The following is a 23073-nucleotide window of genomic DNA, read 5'->3' as shown; positions in this document are numbered from 1 at the left end:
CACGTAATAGTTAATACATACCATAAGAGCAAACGCTAATTGCTTTTGTCCTAAATGTATTTTCTCTATAAATTATACAATCATCTTGAATCCAACATATCAGTATCCCATTTCATATCATAGGGAGCAAGGAACACAGACATAAAAGTGCTTCCATCTCACTTCTTTCACTTGTAATATTCAGACGGAGCGGATTCTATGCACCAATGTGCACTTGCACCATTAATGTGCAAGTCCTCAAATCGCCGTATGCGAAAATTGAATGAAGAATAGTGATGACTTAAATTATTCATTCATTTTATTTTCATTTTTGATCCGATCAAATTAAGTGTCCATAATAAGAGTACCTCTTATTCGACCTCAGGTCCTCACCTCATGTGTTGATTTTGGGTTAATTTTGGGTTTCAATTTTGTTAACTGAAAACAATTGTTTCATCAAACTTAATTATTCAAATAGTAGATAAAGAGGAGGCATTAAAATCAGATTTTAAAAAAGAAAACAATTGTTTCATCAAACTTAATTATTCAAATAGTAGATGAAGCATAACTTTGATTAGTCCGAGATATATATAATCAAGATTATTTGTTTTATCATTCTACTACCTACTTGCCATATGATCCGAAGTTCTCAACATTCGCAATTGAAGTCTTCTTCAAACATGTAGGAACAAATAAATAAATAAAATCATAAATGGCACCATTTTACTACCTTGGCTTGTTTTATTGCTTGCTTGTATCTTGTACATAAGGTTCGTAGCTATTATACATGCATGATGAGATCACCATCTTCTTTGGACTCGAGCTACTTTCAGTGCAATTGCTAGCACTACTTTCTCTTTGACATTATCAAAGAATTGAAAATAGGCATACCTCCATGACTTGTTCATAATCAACGTGCCGCAAACACCCCAGAAGCCTATAACAAAACCAATCACAACGCTGACATATAAACCAAGCCTTTCACCAACATCTACATGATCTTTATTGTCTTCTTCATGAGGCCTGTCATCTCTTTCTTCTGAGCATTTTGAAAGAGGAAACCCACAAAGTGAAGGATTGCCTTTATAAATAGATGGATCATCCAGCGCCTGCAGCTGATTGCCTGAAGGAATTCTACCGGTCAAGTTGTTGTATGACAAGTTCAAGTGAGACAAGAAGGTCAGAGAAGAAATGCTTTGGGGAATCTGTCTTGAAAGCTGGTTATGTGAGAGGTCTAGAGTTTCGAGCAACTTCAAGTTCCCAATGTTTGAAGGGATGTTTCCACTTAATTGGTTCATGGACAAGTTTAAGGTACCCAATGCAATCAGACCGCTTATTTCTTCTGGAATTGCACCTGTTAAACCATTTGATGAAAAATCAATAATGGTCAAAAGTTCTGCTCTTAAAAAGTCATATTCCAGTTCTCTTCCTTTCAAAGTCACAACTGTTGGATCATGTAGTTCAATAGAGATTGAGGAGGTACTCGGAAAAAGGACTAGAGATGTCAAATTAATCAAACACTTTGGAATAGTCCCTGACAAGTTATTGTGACCCAGGTCTAGGATGTGAAGAGAAGGAAGATTGCACAATTGTTGAGGTATATGTCCACTTAGAAAGTTGGCTCGCAATTGTAGCACATCCAATTGGGATACTTCTGGTCTTGTCCAAAAGGGTATGCTTCCAGTAAAATTGTTGCCTCCAAGATAAAGTCTTTCAAAAAATGAGCAATTTTGCAAAGAAGAAGGAATATATCCATTAAAATGGTTGTTGTCCATCCTTAATAGTACAAGAGAACTTGGAATACCTGTTGAAGTTGGAATGTTACCAGACAGATGATTGTTCGAGACATCGACAAGTTCTATGTTGCTCCACAAGCCCCATTCTCGAGGGAATTTTCCAATTAACCGATTGTTGTTCAGTGCAAGGGTAACCAAAGATTGAATGGTGCAAATAGATGATGCAATAGTCTCATTCAAGTGATTATAAGCAAGAGATAACTCACTTAATATTTGAACATTAGTGGACGAAAGCTGGAGAGGGCCATCAAATTGGTTATGGCTGAAATCTATACTATATAGATTTGGAAAGATGAATTTGAAAGGAAGTTTTCCGGTTATGTCATTGTAAGATAAATCCAATGTTTGGATTTGAGAAGATATCTTAAAGAGCCATTCCTCTGGTATTGGACCTGAGATTCCAGCATTACTTAGTGTGATATACAAGAGCTCAGTTTGAGATTGAAGCCATAAAGGGAAGCCAACACCTACTTGGCAATTGTCTATGTAAATACTATGGAGCTTGAAAGGAGGCATCCATTCATAATCACTCAAGTTAAAAAAGACGGGCACAAGTTTGAATGTGCTTATTGAAAAAATCTCTAATCTCGTTAGATTTGTGAAATGAATTTCCCTTAAACTACCTTCCCATGAGTTTCGAGATAAATCTAGAGTAACTAGCTGAGAGAGTTGTCCCAAACTTTCAGGAATGGAACCATTGAGAAGATTATCACTGAGGTCAAGATGCTGGAGGCTTTTTATCATTCCTAATGAATTAGGCAATTTTCCTTCCATCCCACAATGAGATAAATCTAGTGACTCCATTCTATTAGATGAACAATTTGAAAAACCACTCAAAAACTCTTCAATCCCCCCATCAAACATGTTGTTTGCAAGACCTAATGACTTTAGCTTGCACAAATTTCCGATGAATTTTGGAACTTGATCTTTGAGTCCCGTACCAGATAAATCAAGGTGTTCTAGAGATCTTAGGGTTGCAAAGTCATCAAGAGAGGGCTCACTGAAAGGATTGCCTGCTAGATCAAGTGTTGTAAGGCTAGAAAGATTAAACATCCATTTGGGAAATGAAGAACTGATTAAATTATTTGATGACATATCAAGGACCAAAAGTGATGTCAAGTTAACTGTGGATAGTGAGGGTGGAAGTTGGTTTCCATCATTTTGAATCCAACAATTAGACAAATGCAACTCTAAGAGTGAAGTCAACTTGTTAACATCATGCAGCCAACTTATTCATGTGCTGCTAAGGTCCACACCTCCAAGATTGAGGTGTTTTAGGGAAGAGAGATGAGAAAGCCAATTAAAGGTTTTGGAAGAAGTTTGAAAATTCCACTAAATGTCAAGATAGTTCAAGTTAGAGAGGTTACTAAAAGATGGGGGAATCTCTCCTACAAATGAAGATTCAGACCACGAACTTGAAAGATTGAGATACCTTAAACTTGTAAGCTGCGCTATGAATTTGGGAATGTAAATCCCATTGAAGTCATTGCCACTCAAGTCTAAGTAACTCAAATGTTTCAAGCCAAGCAGAGAAGGATTCAACTTACCCCCCAAACAAGATTCTTCAAATTCAGTGGAGTTCCAGTACAGATCATTATAGAGGTATGGATATGGATTGCGGAGGTCTACCATTGCAACATGACCAGTGCGGTTGTTGCATGAAATGCCTCTCCATTGACAGCAGTGGTGACCAACCCAAGAAGAAAGCCTTCCAGACGGATCAGTGAGATCTTGTTTAAAGCTGAGAAGTGCTTGTCTCTCTTCCTCCATGCATGATCCTACCACACTAGTACTGCTTGTGTTTAGGCATGAAGTAGCCAAAAACAACAGGGACATCAAATGGAGAATGAGGCGAGAGATGGGGTTGAAGTAAACATAGACATCCATAACTAATTTGAGGCTTTGTTTGTTGCTGATGCATGGTATACAAATGCTCATTAGAACAAGTGAATTTATAGCAAGAAGACTACAGCAGGAAGAGGTGTCTAGATTTGTTTGAGTCCTTATTCTCAACCTAGTTCAACAAGTTGGCTCAAAAGTCCTCAGTAATTATAACTAGCTGAGAAAGATTGGTATGAGTTGCAGTCTAGATTGGTAATCTAATTTTTTCTTTTGACTCATGAAGTAAATACTTTGAAGAGTCTCGAACAATATGTAAAGTGTTCAATTTCGTGAAAGTTACCAATATGTCATTTTTCAAAACCCTACATTTGTTATTAAGGTATTATTAGTTTCAGCAAAAGTAAAGAATATTACTAAAGGGATTGGTCACCATATTGATGTTTGGTGGCTGTTCAGATCTGTTATGTAACAATAAGTGAGAACAACATCTCAACATAATGGTTGAGAATTTACATCATGCATTGCATTACAAACCAAGGAGTTCATAAAACGCATGAATTTAATTGAATGTGATAGCTATTGAATATGATGGTTGGCTTTCTTGACCCTGAGTTTAATATGCATGATAGTTCAAATCTTATCATCATGAACCTGTTCTTTCGTCCCATCATCCTTTGATTTGAAGTTTCAACACCCATATTCTATATTTAGTCCCCCTTTGTTTATGTGTAGATGACGATTCGTTTACCATATGATTCCTCCCTTTCTCAGAGGATAGGTTTCTTTAATGGCGTACCAACAAGATTTAATAGAAAGGAAACAAATGTATTTTTGCAGCGCTATTGTCGGCGGTGAACAATTACATAACGTAATGTCGAATCGTTTCATTTGTATTTAACTATTTTGAGTTTCTTTTGCTCTAACTACAATACATCAAAAAATTTCAAAACTACGATCAAATAATAAATACTAGATAACAATAGTTCACGATCACATATTGTGATCAACCAAACTATTATAAAGTCGAATTACAATCTTAATGTCATCCAGCAACCCCAAAATTTTGATACTAATAAAAAATAATTATGATTGAGATGGAGCCGAACAATCGTCCGAGATGTATCAAGTTTTTTTTTTTGTTCCAAGGACAAAATGAAATGATATTATTTTTTTTTTTTCTGTCAACAACACCAGATTGATTTAGGGGCCTAGATCTTTTAATTTCAGAAAAGTTCTTCTCAAAAAGAAAAATCTATAAAAGTAAAAATAGGAACAAGAAAATGAAACATTTTTTTAGGGTAACCCACCCATTTCCTACAGGGTTCGGGTCGTACTCGGACCCCCACCCGCTAAAAAGGGCATTGTCGGCAGAGTCAAACAAATCGGTGGTTGAAGCCTCGCTCTACCTCCTAGTTTTCCCCAACATCACCACTACCCACAACGCCCCGTCCGTCCTCCCACGGGCCCCACACCCCACAAATAGACCGACCCCGACCCGCACTTCCCGGATCCCCAAACCGGGTCAGGGGCATTACCGTCATCTCACACCCAGTAGGTGGTTACTGATTGATTCTTGTCTTCCTCGCCACTGCTACTGTTAGCTGTCCTCTGTGGATTCTTTGCTCGCTCTCTCTCACTATAAGCTCACACTCTTCGCGAGAGAGATCTACTCAGTTTTCTAGTGAGAGAAAGATTCGAAATTTCTAGAGAGAGAAGAAAAACAAAATGAGGGAGCCTGTAAACGACGTGTCGCAGACGCCACCTCCTCCGCCGCCCCAGGCCTTGCTGGAACGCCTCAAGGATTACGGCCAAGAAGACGCCTTCGCCCACTGGGACGAGCTCTCCTCCGACGAGCGTCAGCTTCTCGTCAAGGACATCGAGGTCATTTCCACCCCTAGATCTCTCTCCTTGCTTCTTACAAACAGAGCATGCAGGGATTCAGATTTTTATTTTTAATTTTTTTTTTCAAATGCATTGTGGTTGATTCCGTGAAATTGATGCAATTTGTGTTTGTGTTGTGCAACAGAGCCTGGATCTTTCGAGAATCGATCGGATCATTCGGTGCTCGCTTCGATCTCACGGTTAGTTATATTATTGTTAGCACACATTGTGATAATGTAAGTGTAATTGTGATGGATTTTGATTTGGTTTGGATTGGATTGCGCAGGGCTACCGACGGCGGCGATTGAGCCGGTGCCGGAGAGCAGTGTGTCGAGCGTGGAGCAGCGGAGTCTTGAAGACCGAGAGAGGTGGTGGAAGATGGGATTGAAAGCAATTCACGACGGAAAATTAGGCGTGTTGCTCTTGTCCGGTGGACAGGTAAGAGATATTTTTTTAATTAAGCTTTTAACTTTCTGGATTTGGTGCTTAATGTGGCTTTACTCGTTGCTTTTACATAATGTTATACTTTATCACTGCACTAAAAGAGAACTATTGGATTAATAATGTGTCTTTCTCTCTCTCATCAAACACTAACTTTTGTGGTATGATGTCGCTTTTCGGGGTTATGTGCACATAAAGACAACTCGATGGATATGAGACATGTTCATTATGAATGAAGGATCAAACTTTTTGAGTGTATAATGGACTTAATCAGCCACCCCCTAACTATTATTTTGGTATGATGTCGCTTTATTGAATTATGAATGTTTGTACCAATAATTTTTTTTTTTTTCTCCCTCTCTCTCTGGTTGGTATGATGGTCTTTTCTTGATGTGCATTTGGGACATTTGTGGATAGCACTTAGTCTTGGTGATAGAAAAAGCTTAGAACATGGTTTATCCCTTGAGTAATGATTATTTACAACAAAGTTGCTTTATAGGATTCCAAGACTTTCTTTAAATTTTATCTTTCTTAGGCAAGAGGGTGGTGGGGGGTATGTTTTCAAAATTATAATGGTCTGTGTACTGTGGATTGTTCCCTGGTAGCAAACTTCATAATGCAAGAACCCTACCTAGTTGAGTATCAGTATATGTGAGCTGTTTAGAGTCCTTATCTAGCCCAATACTTTTGACAAAGATCTTAATGCCTATGAAGATCATGTCAAGGAGCATCTTGCCAGCTTCATGACTCAAATAACTGTATGTTTCAGTTTGTGCACAGCTAATAGTGACGTTAAAATATTCAAGCTTCATAATAATAATACATTCTGGTAATGCAAGCTAATACCAATTTTCTTTGTGAATGAAATGATCAAACATATCATATTTCGGGACCATACCTTTCTTATTCACTGCAAGAAACCAAGTTTTCTTAGATTTTAGAGCTTTGAATGTTTGAGAAACTGAATCAGATAGCAGTAATACCTATCTTTCTTAATGTTGAAAATTTCACATTGTTTGTTTGAAAACTTTAGTAGGATTGCTGAGATAGTTCACTCTAGTGTAAAAGGTTTATAGCCATGATTTGGCAAGCAAACCTTCCCCTAGTGACCCTCTAGTGACCCTCCTATTTTTTTTTTTTTAATTTCTTATTCCTTAAGTTGGGCAAGCAAGATAGTCAAAGAAAAATAAAATTATTGTGCTTCTTCTGGCATGTTTTCTTCTGCACATTTTCTGCATACCTCACTTATTCAAGTGTGTGTTTGGCTGATTTGTGCAGGGAACTCGACTTGGAAGTTCAGACCCAAAGGGATGTTTCAGTGAGTAGTACTTCTTTTCCTTCCCCACGTGGTTCAGACCATCATACTTTTCTACTGAATTTTATGTGAAATGATTATCTTATATTTCTTTTTGTGCTTGATTGTTAGATATTGGGCTTCCATCTGGAAAGTCACTCTTTCAACTTCAAGCTGAGCGGATTTTATGTGTTCAGAGACTAGCTGCTCAGTCTACAAATGATGGTAGGGTTTATCTCTTTTCTTTACCTATCTTTTCAGTCCATAAACAGTGCCACAAAATCCTTCGTCTTGGTGAAGCTAAAATTTGAGCCAGGTCTTTTAAACGATAAGGCTACTAACAGCTGAGTTAGACTTTTGTCATTCATTGCAAACTGTTGAGTAATATAAGGTACTAATTACTATATTATTCAGGTTCTACCACACCACCGCAAATACATTGGTATATTATGACCAGTCCCTTTACTGATGAAGCCACAAGAAGATTTTTTGAAAGTCATAAGTACTTTGGTCTTGAAGCTGATCAGGTAAGAAGATTTCAGAGCCTGTTTCCTTTACTCTTGCCAATAGTTCTTTTGTTCTTCTGTCATTTTTCATCTTCTGAAGGTAAAGGGGTTTTGCTTACCTTTTGAGGTCACACTTCTTGATGCAGGTTACCTTTTTTCAGCAAGGCACCATACCTTGTGTTTCAGGGGATGGTAGATATATCATGGAATCTCCTTACAGAGTATGATTTTTATTTGTACTGGAACTCTTTATGCTCAGTGTTTATAGATTATAAGTAGATTGCTAACTTAGATATGGATTAAAAATTGAATAATTGCCACTTGAACACTCTAGTTCTCAAACTACAACTTATGAAAAAAGCATCTTAGGTAGGGTTTGGTAAAGTGGTTCTTCAGATTCATTTTGGAACTCCTTCATAAGCTCACTTAATTCTGAATCCCATTGTTTTCCTTTTGGTGGTCATCCCCTGGAAGTATGATAGAATTACTCTGCGGCTCTTAGATGTTGGAGCGAATTTATGCCCAGGGATCTGTCAAGTGGCATTTCCTGTATACAACTTCACTAACTTTTATTGACAATTATCACAATACTTCAATTCCTCTCTTGTTTTCACCTTCCACATTTTCTTGTATAGACTATATTATATCATACTCTTTTTAGTTTTGCCCATTGAGATTATGATCTCTCACTCCAAAAAAAAGATGTGATTAACATCAATTTACTTATTAAGCCAGGTAGCTAAGGCTCCAGATGGGAATGGAGGAGTATATTCAGGTACTTTTCTATAATATTTAGTTGAACATGTATGAGATTAATTTCTTATATTTTGTTTTACTGCGGATAAATATTCATTAGTTAATTGGAGCCCTGTGTTGATCAGCTTTAAAGTCTTCGAGGTTATTAGAAGATATGGCTACAAGAGGAATTAAATATGTGGATTGCTATGGAGTTGACAATGCACTGGTGAGCTTTCTTCCTTTCTGCATAAAGTGGGCTTTCTGGACAAAATAAAAGAACCCTTCGGATAAGAAATACTTTCTCTTCCACATTCGTTTTCTCTTCTCTGTCCCATGGTAAATTTCACCTGCACATTCATGATTCACACTAAGGGTGGGTAAACAAAACGAATAATTTTGTTTTATATGCACTAAATTGAAAGAGATAATACACTCTTTGCTTTTAACAATTTGACCAAGGGGGAGTGGAATGCTTTCATTTATTGAAGACTTGAAAGTTCTTTCATATATTAAAAGTATATTTATGAGGTTCTTGAAAGCAGGTTCGTGTAGCTGATCCAACTTTCTTGGGCTATTTCATTGATAAAGGTGTTGCATCCGCTGCAAAAGTTGTTCGTAAGGTAACTAGTATCCTTCATGAAATTTTATAGCATTTTAGAGTTTGAGAAAGCAATTGAAGTGGATTGCATTAAAGCTTCCACTTCCTTGTTCAATCCATTTGAATCAAAATTTTCCTTATAAGAATTTTTAGTGTTGTATTTTCTCTTCCCCATCTGTTTATTATTGCACACACTAATATGGAATTCTTAAGGCTTTATCAGTATATTTTTTGTTGGCTCATACCCACTAGTCTGGGTATATCCTGTGAACCATCAATAAAAAAACATTTTTTACTTATATGGATATCTTAATAAATTCAGAAATAATGGAGATATTCCCTAAGTATACTTTTGGCCCCATATCCATCTCAGCATATATCCATTTACGACTACAAATGGTTGATACACATATGAGTTCTAAAATTTGTACTGTTGCACACGTATTGGATTTTAGATGTATTATGTATCGAGTTACTTGGATTTTTTTATGACAGGCTTATCCCCAAGAAAAGGTTGGTGTGTTTGTACGACGAGGAAAAGGTGGACCCCTTACTGTGGTGGAATACAGTGAGATGGATCCGTCTCTGACTTCTGCAATCAATCAACAAACGGGACGTCTTCGTTTCTGTTGGAGTAATGTAATGCCTTTCATTACCCTTTAGTGAATTAATGTTTAGCTGCATGAATACCGCTGTTTCTGTTGTTCATTTTGACTTGGCATGTTCCTTAAGATTTTCAATTCCACAATGATAGTTGTGTACTTTTTGATTGATGTGTCAGCAACTCTTTGTCACATGTTTTTCCAGGTGTGCTTGCACATGTTCACTCTCGATTTTCTAAACCAAGTAGCGAATGGCCTTGAGAAAGATAGCATGTTAGTATCTCTCTCTCTCTCTCTCTCTCTCTCTCGGTTTTGTGTCGCTTCTTAATCCACAGTGTAAGGGAAGTATAAAAACATCTAGTACTGTTTTGATATAAAGGAAGATCAGAGTTTTATTTTTAAATGTCAAGGGTTCATGTTATAAATAAAACAAACATCAATAACAAAAGGAATGAAGAAATGAATTCAACTGTGTATGTATTTCTTCTATTTCTTTATGTCTGATCTTTACAAAATACTTTGTCTATCATTGTATATATGTACCTTGTATCATATCTGCGCAACAAAGCCGTAGATTGTTAGCTTTCTTGTCTAAGCACTATCATCTTTTTAATTTCTCCTACAAAACAAAAAAATTTTCAAACCAACATTTTATCATATCTAGAGTGTTAGAAATGACAAAGGTGACGTCAACTTGTTGCTGTTGTTATTGTCAAATTGTTATTACTCTGTACTTTGTATGTTGAGGTTCCATGTTCGCTAAGTAATAGAAGGAGAGGGATCCTCAGCTAGCTTTTAAAAGCCATTTGTCTGGGGCATTCATTAGCCTTTGGGGTTATGCACTAAAGAAATATTAATGCGAAGTAGCAGATATCAAATGACTTTGTTTTTTTGGTCTCTACATCATTGCCACCCTGCATTTTGAGTTCCTCATTCATAGTCTTAGCTATTATAAGGATGCTTTTGTAAACATGTTCTTCTGAATGCAGTTACCATCTTGCCGAGAAGAAGATTCCTTCTATCCATGGACAGACAGTGGGATTAAAACTAGAGCAGTTTATTTTTGATGCGTTTCCATATGCACCATCAACTGCACTTTATGAGGTGATTCAATTTCACCCTCTTTGTAACTCAAAGCCCAAGTACTCTTAAGTTACCCAAGTACACTTTAGTCAACTGTCTTACTAAGAGCTGCCTTTGTTTGCAAAATTTCAGGTGTTGCGTGAAGAAGAGTTTGCACCAGTAAAAAATGCAAACGGGTCAAATTTTGACACTCCAGACAGTGCTAGGCTTCTTGTTCTTCGACTTCACACTCGTTGGGTAGTTGCTGCTGGTGGATTCTTAACACATTCGGTGCCTTTATACGCAACTGGTAATTTTATTCATTATTGCTTTTGAACATATAGCATTTTCATTTTTTCTCCGGCCATGGTGCAATTGTTAGTATTTTGACACAATCGATCTTGAAACCAGGTGTGGAGGTGTCACCTCTTTGTTCTTATGCCGGAGAAAACCTAGAAGCTATTTGCCGTGGAAGAACGTTCCATGCCCCTTGTGAGATTACATTCTAAGAGTTACAAAGATTGTTTTGTTCTTAATTTGTGCGGCTCCTTTGTTTACATGAAACGTCTTAGAGTGGGTGAGTTAGGTCCGTCTATCTCTTTGATGTGTTGAGATAGATTAGGGGGTATTTGTGTTGTATAAAATGACAGTCTTGGGATGTTTTGGTGTTGGTTCTTGTTATCAATATATGTTTTGCATTTTATTATTTGGTTGCCATGTCCTTCATGCCAGGTCGTAGTCATTATAGAACGGTTCACACTATAAATTTCTTCTGAGACAAGTTGGAAGTTTTCTGGATCATATCAACTGTATTAAATGGTGAAATTTTACCACAGATGAACTCAGCTGACCAAAAGAATTCAGCTACTCATTTATCTAATTACATCAAGTGCAATTCACTACAGAACATTATTTTTCCTTGTGTACTTCCTACTCAGATCACAGTCACATCCGTTTCCGGATAATACAGGCATATCACAGAACATTTGCTATGAAATAATTAGATTTCCAACTTCCATGCAGCTAAGCAATTTTCTGGTGATAGTAAGGTTGATCGTAGGTGGGGGAAACAAGTGAAAGAGCCAAATATAAAAAAAAAACTAGTTTAAGGGTCATAGAATCAGTTCATGGTCACAACAAAATCACAGCCTATGGGATTCCTTTCACGAGACAAAACATTCTGCATATGCAGGTTTAGTGATATGGTGATACACCAAGCAGTGGCTCCATGCCGGCCAATTGATGCTGCAGGAACTTGTAAACTGATTCGGTTGTTGTGGCAGCTATACGAACAACAACCCCTATTCCCTGTACACATCACATATGATTTGCATTAGATCAGATGCCTGTCAATACTACACTAACTGAAAAGAAACATGCAACTGGATCTTCAAACAAAACAGACAAGGTTAACAGAACCAGACAACAGAAATTGCATTAAGATCTTTTTGAATATTCAGTGATTGCCTATGCTATTGAGGTCGTTACTGGATTTGATAGTCAGACCTTGATGATTTAATGATAATTTCACTACTAGCAAAGCAAATTACTTAAATAAGAGGCCCTGCCAATCTTATTAGGAAAATATGGCAAGCCATTACTCATTGCAGCATTATTATCTATACCTTAGGGCCAAAAATACTTGAAGAAGCAATAAAGCTTGGTTTGGTGAGGCGATAATCAGAATTTATTTTCTGTTGGCGACCTGAAGCAGTGGAATGATTGTGTAATTGCTCAGCCATCATCCTTTTCACATTCTCTTGAACTAAGTCTTTAATGTGCTTGATCTTTGGCCTATAATAAAGCAACCAAAAGGTGTACCATTTGGATCTATTAATAACTTTCATGAGTTTCATCCATCTCTAAAACAGTACATAGAATTAGAATGATGGCAAAGTGGGTTCATAGTGTATATATACATACTGAAGCTACTAACCCCAACAGGACAACCATAGCATTGACTTGATAATCCTGCATGCGTTCTGCAATTGAAGAAATACTTCCATTCTCCAGGTGCACCTGTCGTAGAAACATTGAACTAGCTGTGAAGAGGAAAGGAAGAAAGCAAAAGTTCTACATCCAAGCTGATATCCATAAAAATTTGTGCAAGCATGAATAGGAAACATTATTCAGATAAAAGAAATAAGGAGTCTGACCACTTGTGTACTTGAAAAGACAAAGAAAGGGATAGGGATGAGTCAAATGAAATGGCAAGCATTATGGAATGTTGATTGACATATTCAGGAGTTATATGTAAGAACTAACTAGTAGCCTCTTTTAAATGCAACAAATGAATAACTAATTACAAGAAAAAGATTACCATGTCGAGAAACAAAGGCTCATCTCCTATAAAGATGTGGTTTGCACTCTTATAAAGATCAAAATCCCATTTTTCTCCACTTTCATGACGCCCACTGGTAATCCAATCAACAAGGACCAAACTTGAGTCAGAGGCAACCCTAAAGATTTGTTTCTGGGAGTATCTTGCTGTGGAAAAACATGTCACAGGATCTGGAATTACAGCCAAAAGAGCATTGCTCCCAACTCTTGCCTACTGCATGGAAAAAAAAAAAAGCTGCTGTCACTTGAAATCAATTGGAACTTTCAAATTCAATCAACGTTTTGATTTCCATGATTCATGCAATTAGCACTACTAATCCAAAAGACCAAAACATAACATGATCTGTTTAACTTTATATTAATAAACCCCCAATCAAGAGTTGATTTGGTTGCTTTCATATGTTGGTTTAGGCCAGATTGGTTACCTCCATGACTTGTTCAGAGCACTTGGCTCCCAGAGACTTGTATACCTACGCAACAACATAAACCTATTTGAGAACTCCAGATTCAATACAGTTCTATGAAGTAAATATTCAAAACCCCATTCATCCGACAGAACAAAGGAAATGAGACTAGTCGACCAATCATATCAAATCCAACACAAAGATATTTCTTATATAAACAAATAACCTTGGTGGAAGCTTGGGTTGTTATGACAGTGGTGCAACCATCTCCAATGGTGAATTCACAAGAAATAGAATCCCCCTAAATACAACAACAAAAGAATTCATAAATAAACTACTTAAGATTACTGCATAACAATACAACCCAGAAAAGAGAGGCAGTGGATAGTTGCATACAGTGACAATGCCACCACCATAGGTGAGGGTGTAAACCCAAACAGCATCAGCTTTAGAAGAACCCACCTGAACAATCATCATAGTCAACATCCAAAAGGTTCAGTTCATATTACTGTGATCAAATTACACCTACCCAAATAAGCCAACTCCATATTACTAATGAAACCTATCTTAGATCATCCTATACCAAGTTAATGATGATATACCTATCTTTACAAGAGGGTACCAAAATACATATATCAAGTTTAGCTACTACAGTACTACAGGAAAAGTGAGTAATAAAGCTGAGACCTTTCTGGGTATAATGAATTTGAGAGGGTACTTTGAGAAGCTCCTTGTCACAGTTGACCTTCCTCCCACTTTTTCAACCACCAACCTTCCCTGTTTTTCCATCTCTCCACCACTCTCCACCCCTCTCTTCCCAAAACAAGTTTATACAGCTACAGCCACGTGTCCTCCAACTTGGGCCGGGTCGAGTTAAAACCCGATATATATTTTAGACCCGGTACAGAAAAATAAAACAAAGCTAAAACCCTCACTCGCAGTCTGGTCGATTTCTAGGGTTCTGCCCCATCTCACCTCTCACTAGCTTTGACACGTACTCAGCTTTCTCTAAGGTACTCGCTTCCTTCTCTTTTATATAATATGTATCTGTAGGTTGTATATATGCAATTTACAATGCTTGATTTGGACTGGTGAATCAGAAATGGTGGGTTTTTTGGCTTAGAATTGACGAAGTGGCTATGCCAAATTAAGTTTTTGGCGATCTGGGATAATGGGATCAGAGATTTTTAACCCAAACTTCGAAAGTTTATTGCTTTATTGATGCAGAAGCTTAGTTGAAGAAAAAGTTTCAATCTTTTGATTAAGGGTATCGAAGAAAAACCCAAAATGATGGGATTTCAGGAGTCAAATTGCCCTTGTATTTGATTTTGATTTGGATATTTTGAAGAGAATCCCAATGTAGACAGTTTACCATGTTTGAGTTTACAAATTTAGTTCCTTAGGAAATGAAGGTGAAAGTTGAGGAGTGGTAGTTGTAGTTCTTTTTTTGTTTGTGTTAGTTCATTTATTTACGATTTTTTGTTAGAACTTGTGTTCAACTTAGAGTACTTCGGATTTGAGGCGTACGTGTGGACCTTATCAGATTGAATCTGACAGGTTTGCTCTGGATAATTGTTGAAGCGACTGGTGAAATGGATTGTTGATTTCTTATTTGTTAGAGAACAGAAGTCTTGTGGAAACCTGCAGAAATGAGCTTGATCTTGAGACTAAGGAATCATTTGCCTAATGGGCTTTGCAGAAGACCCTTTATCTCTGCACTCGGAACACTGAATCCGGGTGGTTTAAATGGGTTTTATCAGAGCTTTAGTCAGCCTGCAAGGAAAGAAGAGGAGGAGGAAGAAGTGGAGTATGATCAGAGGAGACTCCCGGCTGATTATGATCCAGCAACGTTTGATCCTACAGAGCATTGTAGTCCTCCCACGGAGCGTGTATTTAGGCTCGTAGATGAAATATCATCTCTCACACTGGCTGAAGTTGCTGAACTAGGTTTGATTATCATGAAGAAAAAGGGAATGAAGATGCCACCTACTGTGGGAGTCATGAAGCCAGGAGCTGCTGCAATAGGATTGGCAATGAAAGGACCAGCAGCAGCTAAGGAGGAGAAGAAAGTAGAAAAGACTGTATTTGAATTGAAGTTGGAGTCCTTTGAGGCAGCTTCGAAAATAAAACTGATCAAGGAGGTAAGGAGCTTCACTGATTTAGGCCTCAAGGAAGCAAAGGATTTAGTGGAGAAGGCACCATCGGTGTTAAAGGCAGGCGTGTCAAAGGAGGAAGGAGAGCAACTCGTAGAGAAGTTGAAAGCTCTTGGAGCGAAAGTTGTTCTTGAGTGATATAAAATACTTGATCCATTTGTAATCCTCTACGAGAACTTTGTGAGATTAATTAACGTTTCTTGGGAAACACCAGGCCACCAGCTTTCTGGAATTTTATCAATCCAAATGAAACACATCTCAGGTGTTCTCCAATTGTTTGAAGTTGAGAAAGTTGCTCAAGATTGATTTCCTATTGTACTGATATCTGAGCTGTTCTGATAAAGCTGCGATTTTGTTTCTAGATTCGCAAATGGATGAATTCTTTCCATGATTCTTATCCCCTCGTTTAGATTTTGAAGGGGGTGATGTTTTTCTTTTTAATATCTATTTAATATAGACATTATTAATCTTATTATGCTTATAATCTTGAAGGACTGCTAGTCAATCAACCCTGTTGTTAAGGAGGGCTATGCAGTTGAGTTATAAATTTTGAGATTGTTGCACTTCTATAGCCAAGAATTGCCAGATTTTCTTCCAAAAAGGGTTGTACCGCCATACCAGTGTTAGTTACGTACTAGTGCAAGATAGTTAAAAACTTGATATTAGGATTGGACATGATTATAAACTTTATTGATTATATAATTTCAGTTTTTGGATTACAGCTATAGAAATTGGATTTTGGATTACATCTAAAATTGTACATGGACAGACACAATGATAACATACAACACAGCTACAACTAAAAGGTAAATGGATCATTTCCTTCAGCTTCAGAGGCTTTCCAATATGTACTACATACGGACCAAGATGACAGATTGTACGACCAGGGTCCCGTTCTCTCCCTATGTGGATTTCTTCAAATTGATTGTTGCAGTTCAATAAATTATTTTCTCCCCACCTGCTGGAAAAACCTGTTTGTTTCATTAAGCAGTAAAAAATGCCAGTAATATTGCCAGTTCTTTGCCACATACGATGAAGTGATGGATCATACATGATCAAATTGTGGCCTATGATGGAATCAAGATTGGTTTTAAAGAAGCCCGTAATGACTCACTGTACCTATCTATTGCTACTGACAAGATGGATGTTTCGACTGCAAATGCTTTGACGCCAAGCCATGAATCTGAGTGCGTCCCACAGTGGAATGATCCTGGAACATGAGTGAAAGACCATATAAATAATCATACAAAGACAAAAGTTTATAACTTAGGTAAGGATTAGTGTACCACATCTTGCGGATCATCTGCAATTACAAAATTCGGGATAGTTTGTGGTCTGAAATGGAACTGCCCCTGCAAGCAAGCAATATGCTGTCATTACTAGACACATGCAAACAACACGACTGACAGTAAGTCGGTAACAGATGATATTGACCCTCCAAAGCAATCCCTGCTTCCCGTCTATGATAAGACCTGATAAGAACAAATCTACAAAATCTGATACAGAAACAAGAGTGTTGTACCACTCCATGCAGTCTTTGCTGATTTATGTATTGAGCATCCTGGATGTGTGTGATTGAGTTCAATTGCCCCTGCGACGGAAAAGAGAACCTCATTAAGAAGTTTCTTTTTGTTTCAGTCAACAATCAGAAAGTTGTGTTTAGCAACACATCCACACACAGGTCAGATATTTCATATGCATTACCAGCCCCTGCATATGCTGATTGCTATAATAATTTTCACGCCTTGAGGAAATTGTGTTTAATGGCCCCTACAAGAAGATCCAAGGAATACAAGTCATTATTTTTCCGTAAGCACAAGACAAATTTTGTTATACTGGTCCTTAAAAGAAATTCCAAATTTCAGTTTTGTCATGAAATGATCTCTTACCATTCCTTGAACTAGTTGTTGTGGGCCAATATAACCATCTAGGGTGGTAGCACTCGAGCTCAATTGTTCCTATGATAAAGATAGAAGTACTTAGCTCAAGACTTTCAGGAAATCGTGAATTCTGAATGAAAAACTTTGTCAATAAGAAACAGCTTTATCCTTTCCAGAACAGTTTGGTTGTCAGTAAACTATGACATACCATCTCCTGCATGCTCTCTTGTCATTCATAAAAACAAATCAAGGGCTGGTGTTCTTCAACTTGAGTGCCCCAAGTCTGGAACCCATATCAAGAAACACATTTTTCATAGTACGTATGACATTGTGGTAGGTGTTTAAAACTCGTAGGTGTAAATATAAACATAACATAACTAACCAGTCCTTGCCAGCTCTCTTGCATCTCAATGGTTAGGACCTCTGGCTCAGAATGTACCTAAAAGAATTCAGGGGACATTTTAACTGAGTTACCATTCAGAGAAATCATAAAAGAACCAGGATTGTAAACATAGTAACCACCAGAAAACTCAACTAACCTGTCCTTTCTTAGATGTACTATTCTTTTTATTCATCTTGTTAGTGCTGTTACCTTGGTTCACTCCTTCAAAGCTATGAGAACCATGAGTCTCTGGAGACACTGGATGTATTACCCTCTGAATTGAGTTATTCATATTCTCACAATTTCTCAAAGCTTCTTCTAATGCCACAAATGCAATATTATAACTTTCCTGCGATAAAGAACCTTCATCACCCAATTCAAAGGCTCGTCTGCATAGATCATTGTAAAGTTGAACTCTAGACTTAAACGAACTCGATCCCACACCCCTTGTCTGCCTGCTCTTTGCATCTTTTGTCCAACGTTTCAATATATACTGAGATGGAATATTGTGTACACCAGATATTTGCAGTACAATCATCACATGTCTACAAAGGAAACCATTGAATTCAAATGAATGGCATAAACAGGATATATCTGACGTCAGTTCATTCCACTCCACAATGAAATGGTGATCCTCTTCAAAATCTTGAACTCTAAAAGTTTTGATTGCTCCATCTTCAGCTTCTTTCTTTGGATGACAAGCAACTACTCCCAAAACCTCAACTTGGAATTTCTTGAATACTACATGAGTATACAAGGTAGCCATTTGTTTCCCAAAAGGTGATGGAGATTTCAATGCAGGTTGTTTATGCCATGTTTCAAAATCTGCCTTTGCTTCCTCTTCATACTTCTCACAGAGGATTGTATTGTATTGTTCAAGAAACTCTTTCAATGTCGTTTTCCTCTGCATGTATTTGTCAAAGAAACAGTTTAAACTTTCTGATTGCTGGGTTGTAGACATCCCTGCCAAGAAAATGCCTCTCATGAATGCTGGTATCCATTGTCTACGATCTTCAAACAATGACTGCAACCATATGTCATTTCTTAAATTGAATCTGTCAACCATTTTGAACCATCTTATTTCAACCTGTTCAATTGTCCAAGACTTGAAAATGCATTCGTTAAAATTCTCCATAAATTGATCGTGCTGCCTTGTAACATATCCAAGCTTCTCAGGCATCTTACCCAATATGTGCCACAAACAAAAACAATGACGAGAATCAGGAAAGACCTCTGCGACAGCTTCTTTCAAGAACTTGTCCTGGTCAGTGAGTATCACTCTTGGAGCATGTCCGCCCATTGCTTTTAACCATGCCCGCATAAGCCAGACATAGGTTGATTTACTCTCATCAGCAAGTAAAGCACATCCAAGCGAAATGAACTGAAGATGGTGGTTCACACCAATAAAGGGAGCAAATGGCAATTTATATTCATTCTTGATATATGTGGTATCAAGAAATACTACATCACTAAAAATTTCATAATCAAGTCTACCTTTGGCATCAACCCAGAAAACATTTCTCAATCGCTGCTCTTCATTCAGATCAATTGCATAAAAGAAGTTAGGATTCTCATCTTGCATACATAGAAAGTGGTCAAGCATGACTTGAGCATCTCCTTCCTCTAGAGACAAATGATGTACACTTGGTGATTGATTTTTCCCACCACCCTTTGGATTAGTGGACTTCTTGTAGCCCCCAGACTGTCTGGACATATTGGCAAACAGATTCTTTGTTCTTCTCCGGATAGCATTTAAGCCATCAACATTACCCCCGACATTACCACCAACATTACCGCTACTTATATCTAACTTCCTGTGCCCTCGAAAATAATAGGCTTCATCAGGAAAAATGTCATGATTGTGCTCTTTAATGAGAGTACAAACAGTCCATCTACCATCTTGCCTTCTCTTAACATGCATGCAGGCTTTACAATCCGTTTTTTCCAAAGATTGGCTAGCACGACCTCCTCGTTTTCTCTTAAGGCAGATACTTGACTCTCTGGAATGTGAAACAGGTTCTGCAGTTTCAGGTTGACTAGTTTCCGGTTTGGTCCCATATCTACTGCATGCAAATTTTGCATCAATGAATTTTCCAGATGCTCTGGACCGGCGGCTAGCCTTAATTACTGCAGCGAACCCCATAGACTTGGCATATTCTTTATAGAAGGAAAAAGCTTCTTCCTTTGATTCAAACTCCAGTCCGTCATGAAGCTCTATATTTTTCGGAGCATTCAAGTTGATTTCATCTCTGGCATCTACCCTGTTTTTGAAATTTGACACACTTCCATTTTTTCCAGCAATCTCCCTATCATTTACAGGAACGTTAGTTACACTTACAATCACTCTATCTCCAGAAGTATTTTCCTCTCTGCCATCTACCATATGACTATTCCCACCAGGTCCATTATCTGCCTGGTGGAATTCTCCCGAAGGCTGTTCAAGATCTATCCCCATAGCAAGAACCAAAACTTTCTTAAAGAAACTGCTTCATGCATGTACTAGCAAGAACCCGGTAACTTATACTCAAACCAGAAGCAGAAATATTTCACTGCAGTACCAAGACAATACCACAAGTTAAAAGAAGCAGAAATAAGTAAACGCACAGAATGAAATGCCAAAAGAGCACTGACAGGTAATAGCTACTACACTAGTTAACAGTCAACACAAATACTCCACAATGCCCCCACATTACACCAAGATTTTCACAAAAGCAACTAGAGAAAATCTAAGAATCACAAGTTATCCACTTCAGAATTGCATATAACACGCACAAGATTGAAACGGTCACACACCCAAACAGGAAATCAAAATCAAAATACCTGCACATCACAGCAAATAACTGAAATACCCAGAAACATTCACTCAAATGGTGAACCAAAATCAAAGCTTTCACAGAATGTTCCTATATTTAAAAAAATGAAAATATATTTACAGCTGAACATTAATTAAAAACAGATACTTTACTAAACCAAAACAACATACAGGAAAAAAAAGTGAACCCAGAAACAGTTCATATATAGAGTTCAAACTTAACAGCAGCATGAATGGAAAGCAATACAATTCAAAATATCTATGAACTTTTAAGAAAATTAGGAAAACTACAATCACTGAATTGTATAGCTCATAAGTAACTACAATCAACACACTCAAACAAAAAAAAAAAAAAAAAAAGCAGGATTGATTGAAGAGATTGCAGAAATAATAAAAGGAAGAGAATTGTAATTACATGAAGGGGAATCAAGAGAGTAAGAGGAAGCAATTGGGGACCGCGAGTAGGAAAAAGCCCTCAACTTTAGGTTTTGCAGATTGGGGGTTTTCCATTGCGACTGCCGTACTCGCATTTCCAACTTCCTAAACTCGCCCTTCTTTCCACGTAGCACCCACTAAATAATTAATAATTAATCATTATACGCTAACAACAAACTACTCTACGGCCTAGACCAACCAAAGGGCCTCTAAGACCGGCCTAGGGCTGCCTTGACCCATCTTGGGGCCTCCAAGACCCACTTAGACCCGCGTAATGACCGGCCAAACCCGTTTAGGAGCCTAGACCAGCCAAGCCAAGACCCGCCCAGGGCCGTCTTAACCAACCTAGGGGCCGCTAGACCCATGTGGGGACTATTTAGACCCGCTTAGGGACAGCCTAAACCTGCCAAAGGGCTGCCGAGACAGCTAAGGGGTGATCTTAACCCGCCGAGGGCCGCTAAGGAGCCGCTTTGACCTGCCAAGGGGTTGTGAGACCCGTTTAGAGTCGCTGAAGGGGCCACCTTGACCCTCCATGACCTACGTAGGGACAACTTAGACCCGCTTGGGGGCCAAGACCAGCCAAGAGGTCGCTGAGACTCGTCTAGGGGCCGTCAATGGGCCGCCTAGACCCGCGTGGGGACTGTTTAATTTAGACCCGCTTAAGGACAGCCTAGACCCACCATGGGGCTGCCGAGACAGCCTAGGGCCGCTAAGGGACGGTCTTAACCTACCGAAGGCCGCCAGGGGTTGTTTTGACCTTCTAAGGGACCGCCTTGACCCTTCCAAACTCGCGTAGGGACCACTTTAGGGGTCGCCTAGACCCGTCAAGGGGCTGTTGAGACCCGCTTAGGCTTCGCGAAGGGGCTCCATTGACCTGCCAAAGCCTGCCAAGGGGTTGCTGAGACCCGTCTAGGGCCGCCAAGGGGCTACCTTGACCCACCATGACAAGCGTAGAGACAACCTAGACCCGCATAGGGGCCTAGACCAGCCAAAGGACCGTCAAGACCCACCTAGGACCGCCTTAACCCACCTAGAGGCCGCCTAGGGCAGCCAATTTGCTGCCTATACCCTCATGGGGACTATTTACACCAGCATAGGGATAGCCTAGACCCGTCAAGGAGCTGCCGAGACCGCCTATGGACGTTAAGGGGCGATCTTAACCCGCCGAGGGCCGCCAAGGACCGCCTTGACCCTCTTAGACCCTTCCAAAGGACCGCCTTGACCCTCTTAGACCCGCGTAAAGACCGCCCAGACCCGCTTAGGAGCCGCCTAGACCGACCAAAGGGTTGTCGAGACCCACCTAGGTCCCCAAAAGGGCTGCCTTGACCCACCTAAGCCCGCCAAGGGGATGCCGAGACCCGTTTAGGACTGCCAAGGGACCCCTTGACCCGCCATGACCTACGTGGGGACAACCGAGACCCGCTTAAGGGCCCAGACCAGCCAAGGGGCCGTCGAGACCCACAAAGGGGCACAAAGATCTAAGTAGGCATCTTTTGTTGATGTTCACATGGCAAAGTCTTTAGATCCGGTTTAAAGCGAAACTCGTATGAACTAATCTGATTGAGATTTTCGAGTTCCGTCAGTTTTAGAAGTACCCTCCTTAATTTATTGTTGATTGTGCATGAGGACTTGGTAGTGACTTTGTGTCTTTGTCCAAGAGTCGCCATTGATCATTAGCATAGATTGAGGAGGAAAGTAATTATAGACAGTTCCATAGCATTGAGAGAGATTAACATGACAGAAATAGCTCTTTTGTTTCGTCTGCGTCATGAAGGAAAATGTCACTAATTTCAAGCAATGTAATTAACCATGTTCATATACCTGTGATTTGAATTAGAGCTTCTCGGACTACTACAACGTTGACTCGTTAGAAACAACTTCTGGGGGTCGATGGTTGCAGAACCTCGGCTTTGTTTTTTTTTTNTTTT

The 23073-nt window shown here is 38.8% G+C and overlaps 5 protein-coding genes across 5 annotated transcripts; 2 read left to right on the top strand and 3 right to left on the bottom strand.

Annotated features, from left to right (window-relative positions):
- Positions 1 to 779: 779 nt before the first annotated feature.
- Positions 780 to 3545, bottom strand: LOC101306613 (LRR receptor-like serine/threonine-protein kinase GSO1-like). The gene is made up of 2 exons (XM_004295453.1): positions 3208 to 3545; positions 780 to 2811 (listed from the first exon to the last, which is right to left on the bottom strand). Exons 1-2 carry the CDS (start codon positions 3543 to 3545, stop codon positions 780 to 782), a joined length of 2370 nt encoding a protein of 789 aa, XP_004295501.1.
- A 1546-nt stretch (positions 3546 to 5091) lies between these two features.
- LOC101295983 (probable UDP-N-acetylglucosamine pyrophosphorylase-like) lies at positions 5092 to 11453 on the top strand. Its single transcript, XM_004293733.1, has 15 exons — positions 5092 to 5498; positions 5644 to 5698; positions 5785 to 5936; positions 7218 to 7257; positions 7366 to 7458; positions 7648 to 7760; positions 7886 to 7960; positions 8475 to 8514; positions 8621 to 8703; positions 9020 to 9097; positions 9571 to 9714; positions 9883 to 9950; positions 10667 to 10781; positions 10893 to 11049; positions 11151 to 11453. The coding sequence occupies exons 1-15, from the start codon at positions 5343 to 5345 to the stop codon at positions 11246 to 11248; spliced, it is 1467 nt and encodes a 488-aa protein (XP_004293781.1). The 5' UTR covers positions 5092 to 5342; the 3' UTR covers positions 11249 to 11453.
- Positions 11454 to 11636: 183 nt separating this feature from the next.
- LOC101295691 (urease accessory protein UreD-like) lies at positions 11637 to 14275 on the bottom strand. Its single transcript, XM_004293732.1, has 8 exons — positions 14171 to 14275; positions 13880 to 13945; positions 13710 to 13784; positions 13505 to 13549; positions 13060 to 13290; positions 12676 to 12758; positions 12365 to 12533; positions 11637 to 12047 (listed from the first exon to the last, which is right to left on the bottom strand). The coding sequence occupies exons 1-8, from the start codon at positions 14270 to 14272 to the stop codon at positions 11934 to 11936; spliced, it is 885 nt and encodes a 294-aa protein (XP_004293780.1). The 5' UTR covers positions 14273 to 14275; the 3' UTR covers positions 11637 to 11933.
- A 116-nt stretch (positions 14276 to 14391) lies between these two features.
- On the top strand, positions 14392 to 15964 carry LOC101295401 (50S ribosomal protein L7/L12-like). Its single transcript, XM_004293731.1, has 2 exons — positions 14392 to 14496; positions 15041 to 15964. The coding sequence occupies exon 2, from the start codon at positions 15133 to 15135 to the stop codon at positions 15772 to 15774; it is 642 nt and encodes a 213-aa protein (XP_004293779.1). The 5' UTR covers positions 14392 to 14496; positions 15041 to 15132; the 3' UTR covers positions 15775 to 15964.
- Positions 15965 to 16354: 390 nt separating this feature from the next.
- Positions 16355 to 21154, bottom strand: LOC101295114 (protein FAR-RED IMPAIRED RESPONSE 1-like). The gene is made up of 9 exons (XM_004293730.1): positions 21126 to 21154; positions 18056 to 20447; positions 17899 to 17955; positions 17526 to 17594; positions 17341 to 17406; positions 17159 to 17227; positions 16923 to 16988; positions 16756 to 16846; positions 16355 to 16594 (listed from the first exon to the last, which is right to left on the bottom strand). Exons 2-8 carry the CDS (start codon positions 20351 to 20353, stop codon positions 16766 to 16768), a joined length of 2706 nt encoding a protein of 901 aa, XP_004293778.1. The 5' UTR covers positions 20354 to 20447; positions 21126 to 21154; the 3' UTR covers positions 16355 to 16594; positions 16756 to 16765.
- Positions 21155 to 23073: the final 1919 nt, after the last annotated feature.

This window comes from Fragaria vesca, linkage group LG3 (genome assembly GCF_000184155.1).
Source record: "Fragaria vesca subsp. vesca linkage group LG3, FraVesHawaii_1.0, whole genome shotgun sequence".
NCBI classification, from domain to species: Eukaryota; Viridiplantae; Streptophyta; class Magnoliopsida; order Rosales; family Rosaceae; genus Fragaria; species Fragaria vesca.
This window is presented reverse-complemented; position numbering and strand designations above follow the sequence as displayed.

What these genes read in the sequence shown, in the direction of transcription:
- LOC101306613 (XM_004295453.1), bottom strand. Translation starts at nt 3,545, where the DNA reads ATGGAGGAAGAGAGACAAGCACTTCTCAGCTTTAAACAAGATCTCACT. An exon ending in GCGCAGCTTACAAGTTTAAG is followed by an intron (nt 2,812 to 3,207) that starts GTATCTCAATCT and finishes TAATCTTTCTAG; the next exon opens with CCTTACAACACTTGATCTAG.
- LOC101295983 (XM_004293733.1), top strand. Translation starts at nt 5,343, where the DNA reads ATGAGGGAGCCTGTAAACGACGTGTCGCAGACGCCACCTCCTCCGCCG. An exon ending in AGACCCAAAGGGATGTTTCA is followed by an intron (nt 7,258 to 7,365) that starts GTGAGTAGTACT and finishes CTTGATTGTTAG; the next exon opens with ATATTGGGCTTCCATCTGGA. An exon ending in TTGGTCTTGAAGCTGATCAG is followed by an intron (nt 7,761 to 7,885) that starts GTAAGAAGATTT and finishes TTCTTGATGCAG; the next exon opens with GTTACCTTTTTTCAGCAAGG.
- LOC101295691 (XM_004293732.1), bottom strand. Translation starts at nt 14,272, where the DNA reads ATGGAAAAACAGGGAAGGTTGGTGGTTGAAAAAGTGGGAGGAAGGTCA. An exon ending in AGCCTTTGTTTCTCGACATG is followed by an intron (nt 12,759 to 13,059) that starts GTAATCTTTTTC and finishes TTTCTACGACAG; the next exon opens with GTGCACCTGGAGAATGGAAG. An exon ending in CAAGTATTTTTGGCCCTAAG is followed by an intron (nt 12,048 to 12,364) that starts GTATAGATAATA and finishes TGATGTGTACAG; the next exon opens with GGAATAGGGGTTGTTGTTCG.
- LOC101295401 (XM_004293731.1), top strand. Translation starts at nt 15,133, where the DNA reads ATGAGCTTGATCTTGAGACTAAGGAATCATTTGCCTAATGGGCTTTGC.
- LOC101295114 (XM_004293730.1), bottom strand. Translation starts at nt 20,353, where the DNA reads ATGGGGATAGATCTTGAACAGCCTTCGGGAGAATTCCACCAGGCAGAT. An exon ending in AAGAGAGCTGGCAAGGACTG is followed by an intron (nt 17,595 to 17,898) that starts GTTAGTTATGTT and finishes TCTTTATCATAG; the next exon opens with GAACAATTGAGCTCGAGTGC. An exon ending in AACAACTAGTTCAAGGAATG is followed by an intron (nt 17,407 to 17,525) that starts GTAAGAGATCAT and finishes ATCTTCTTGTAG; the next exon opens with GGGCCATTAAACACAATTTC.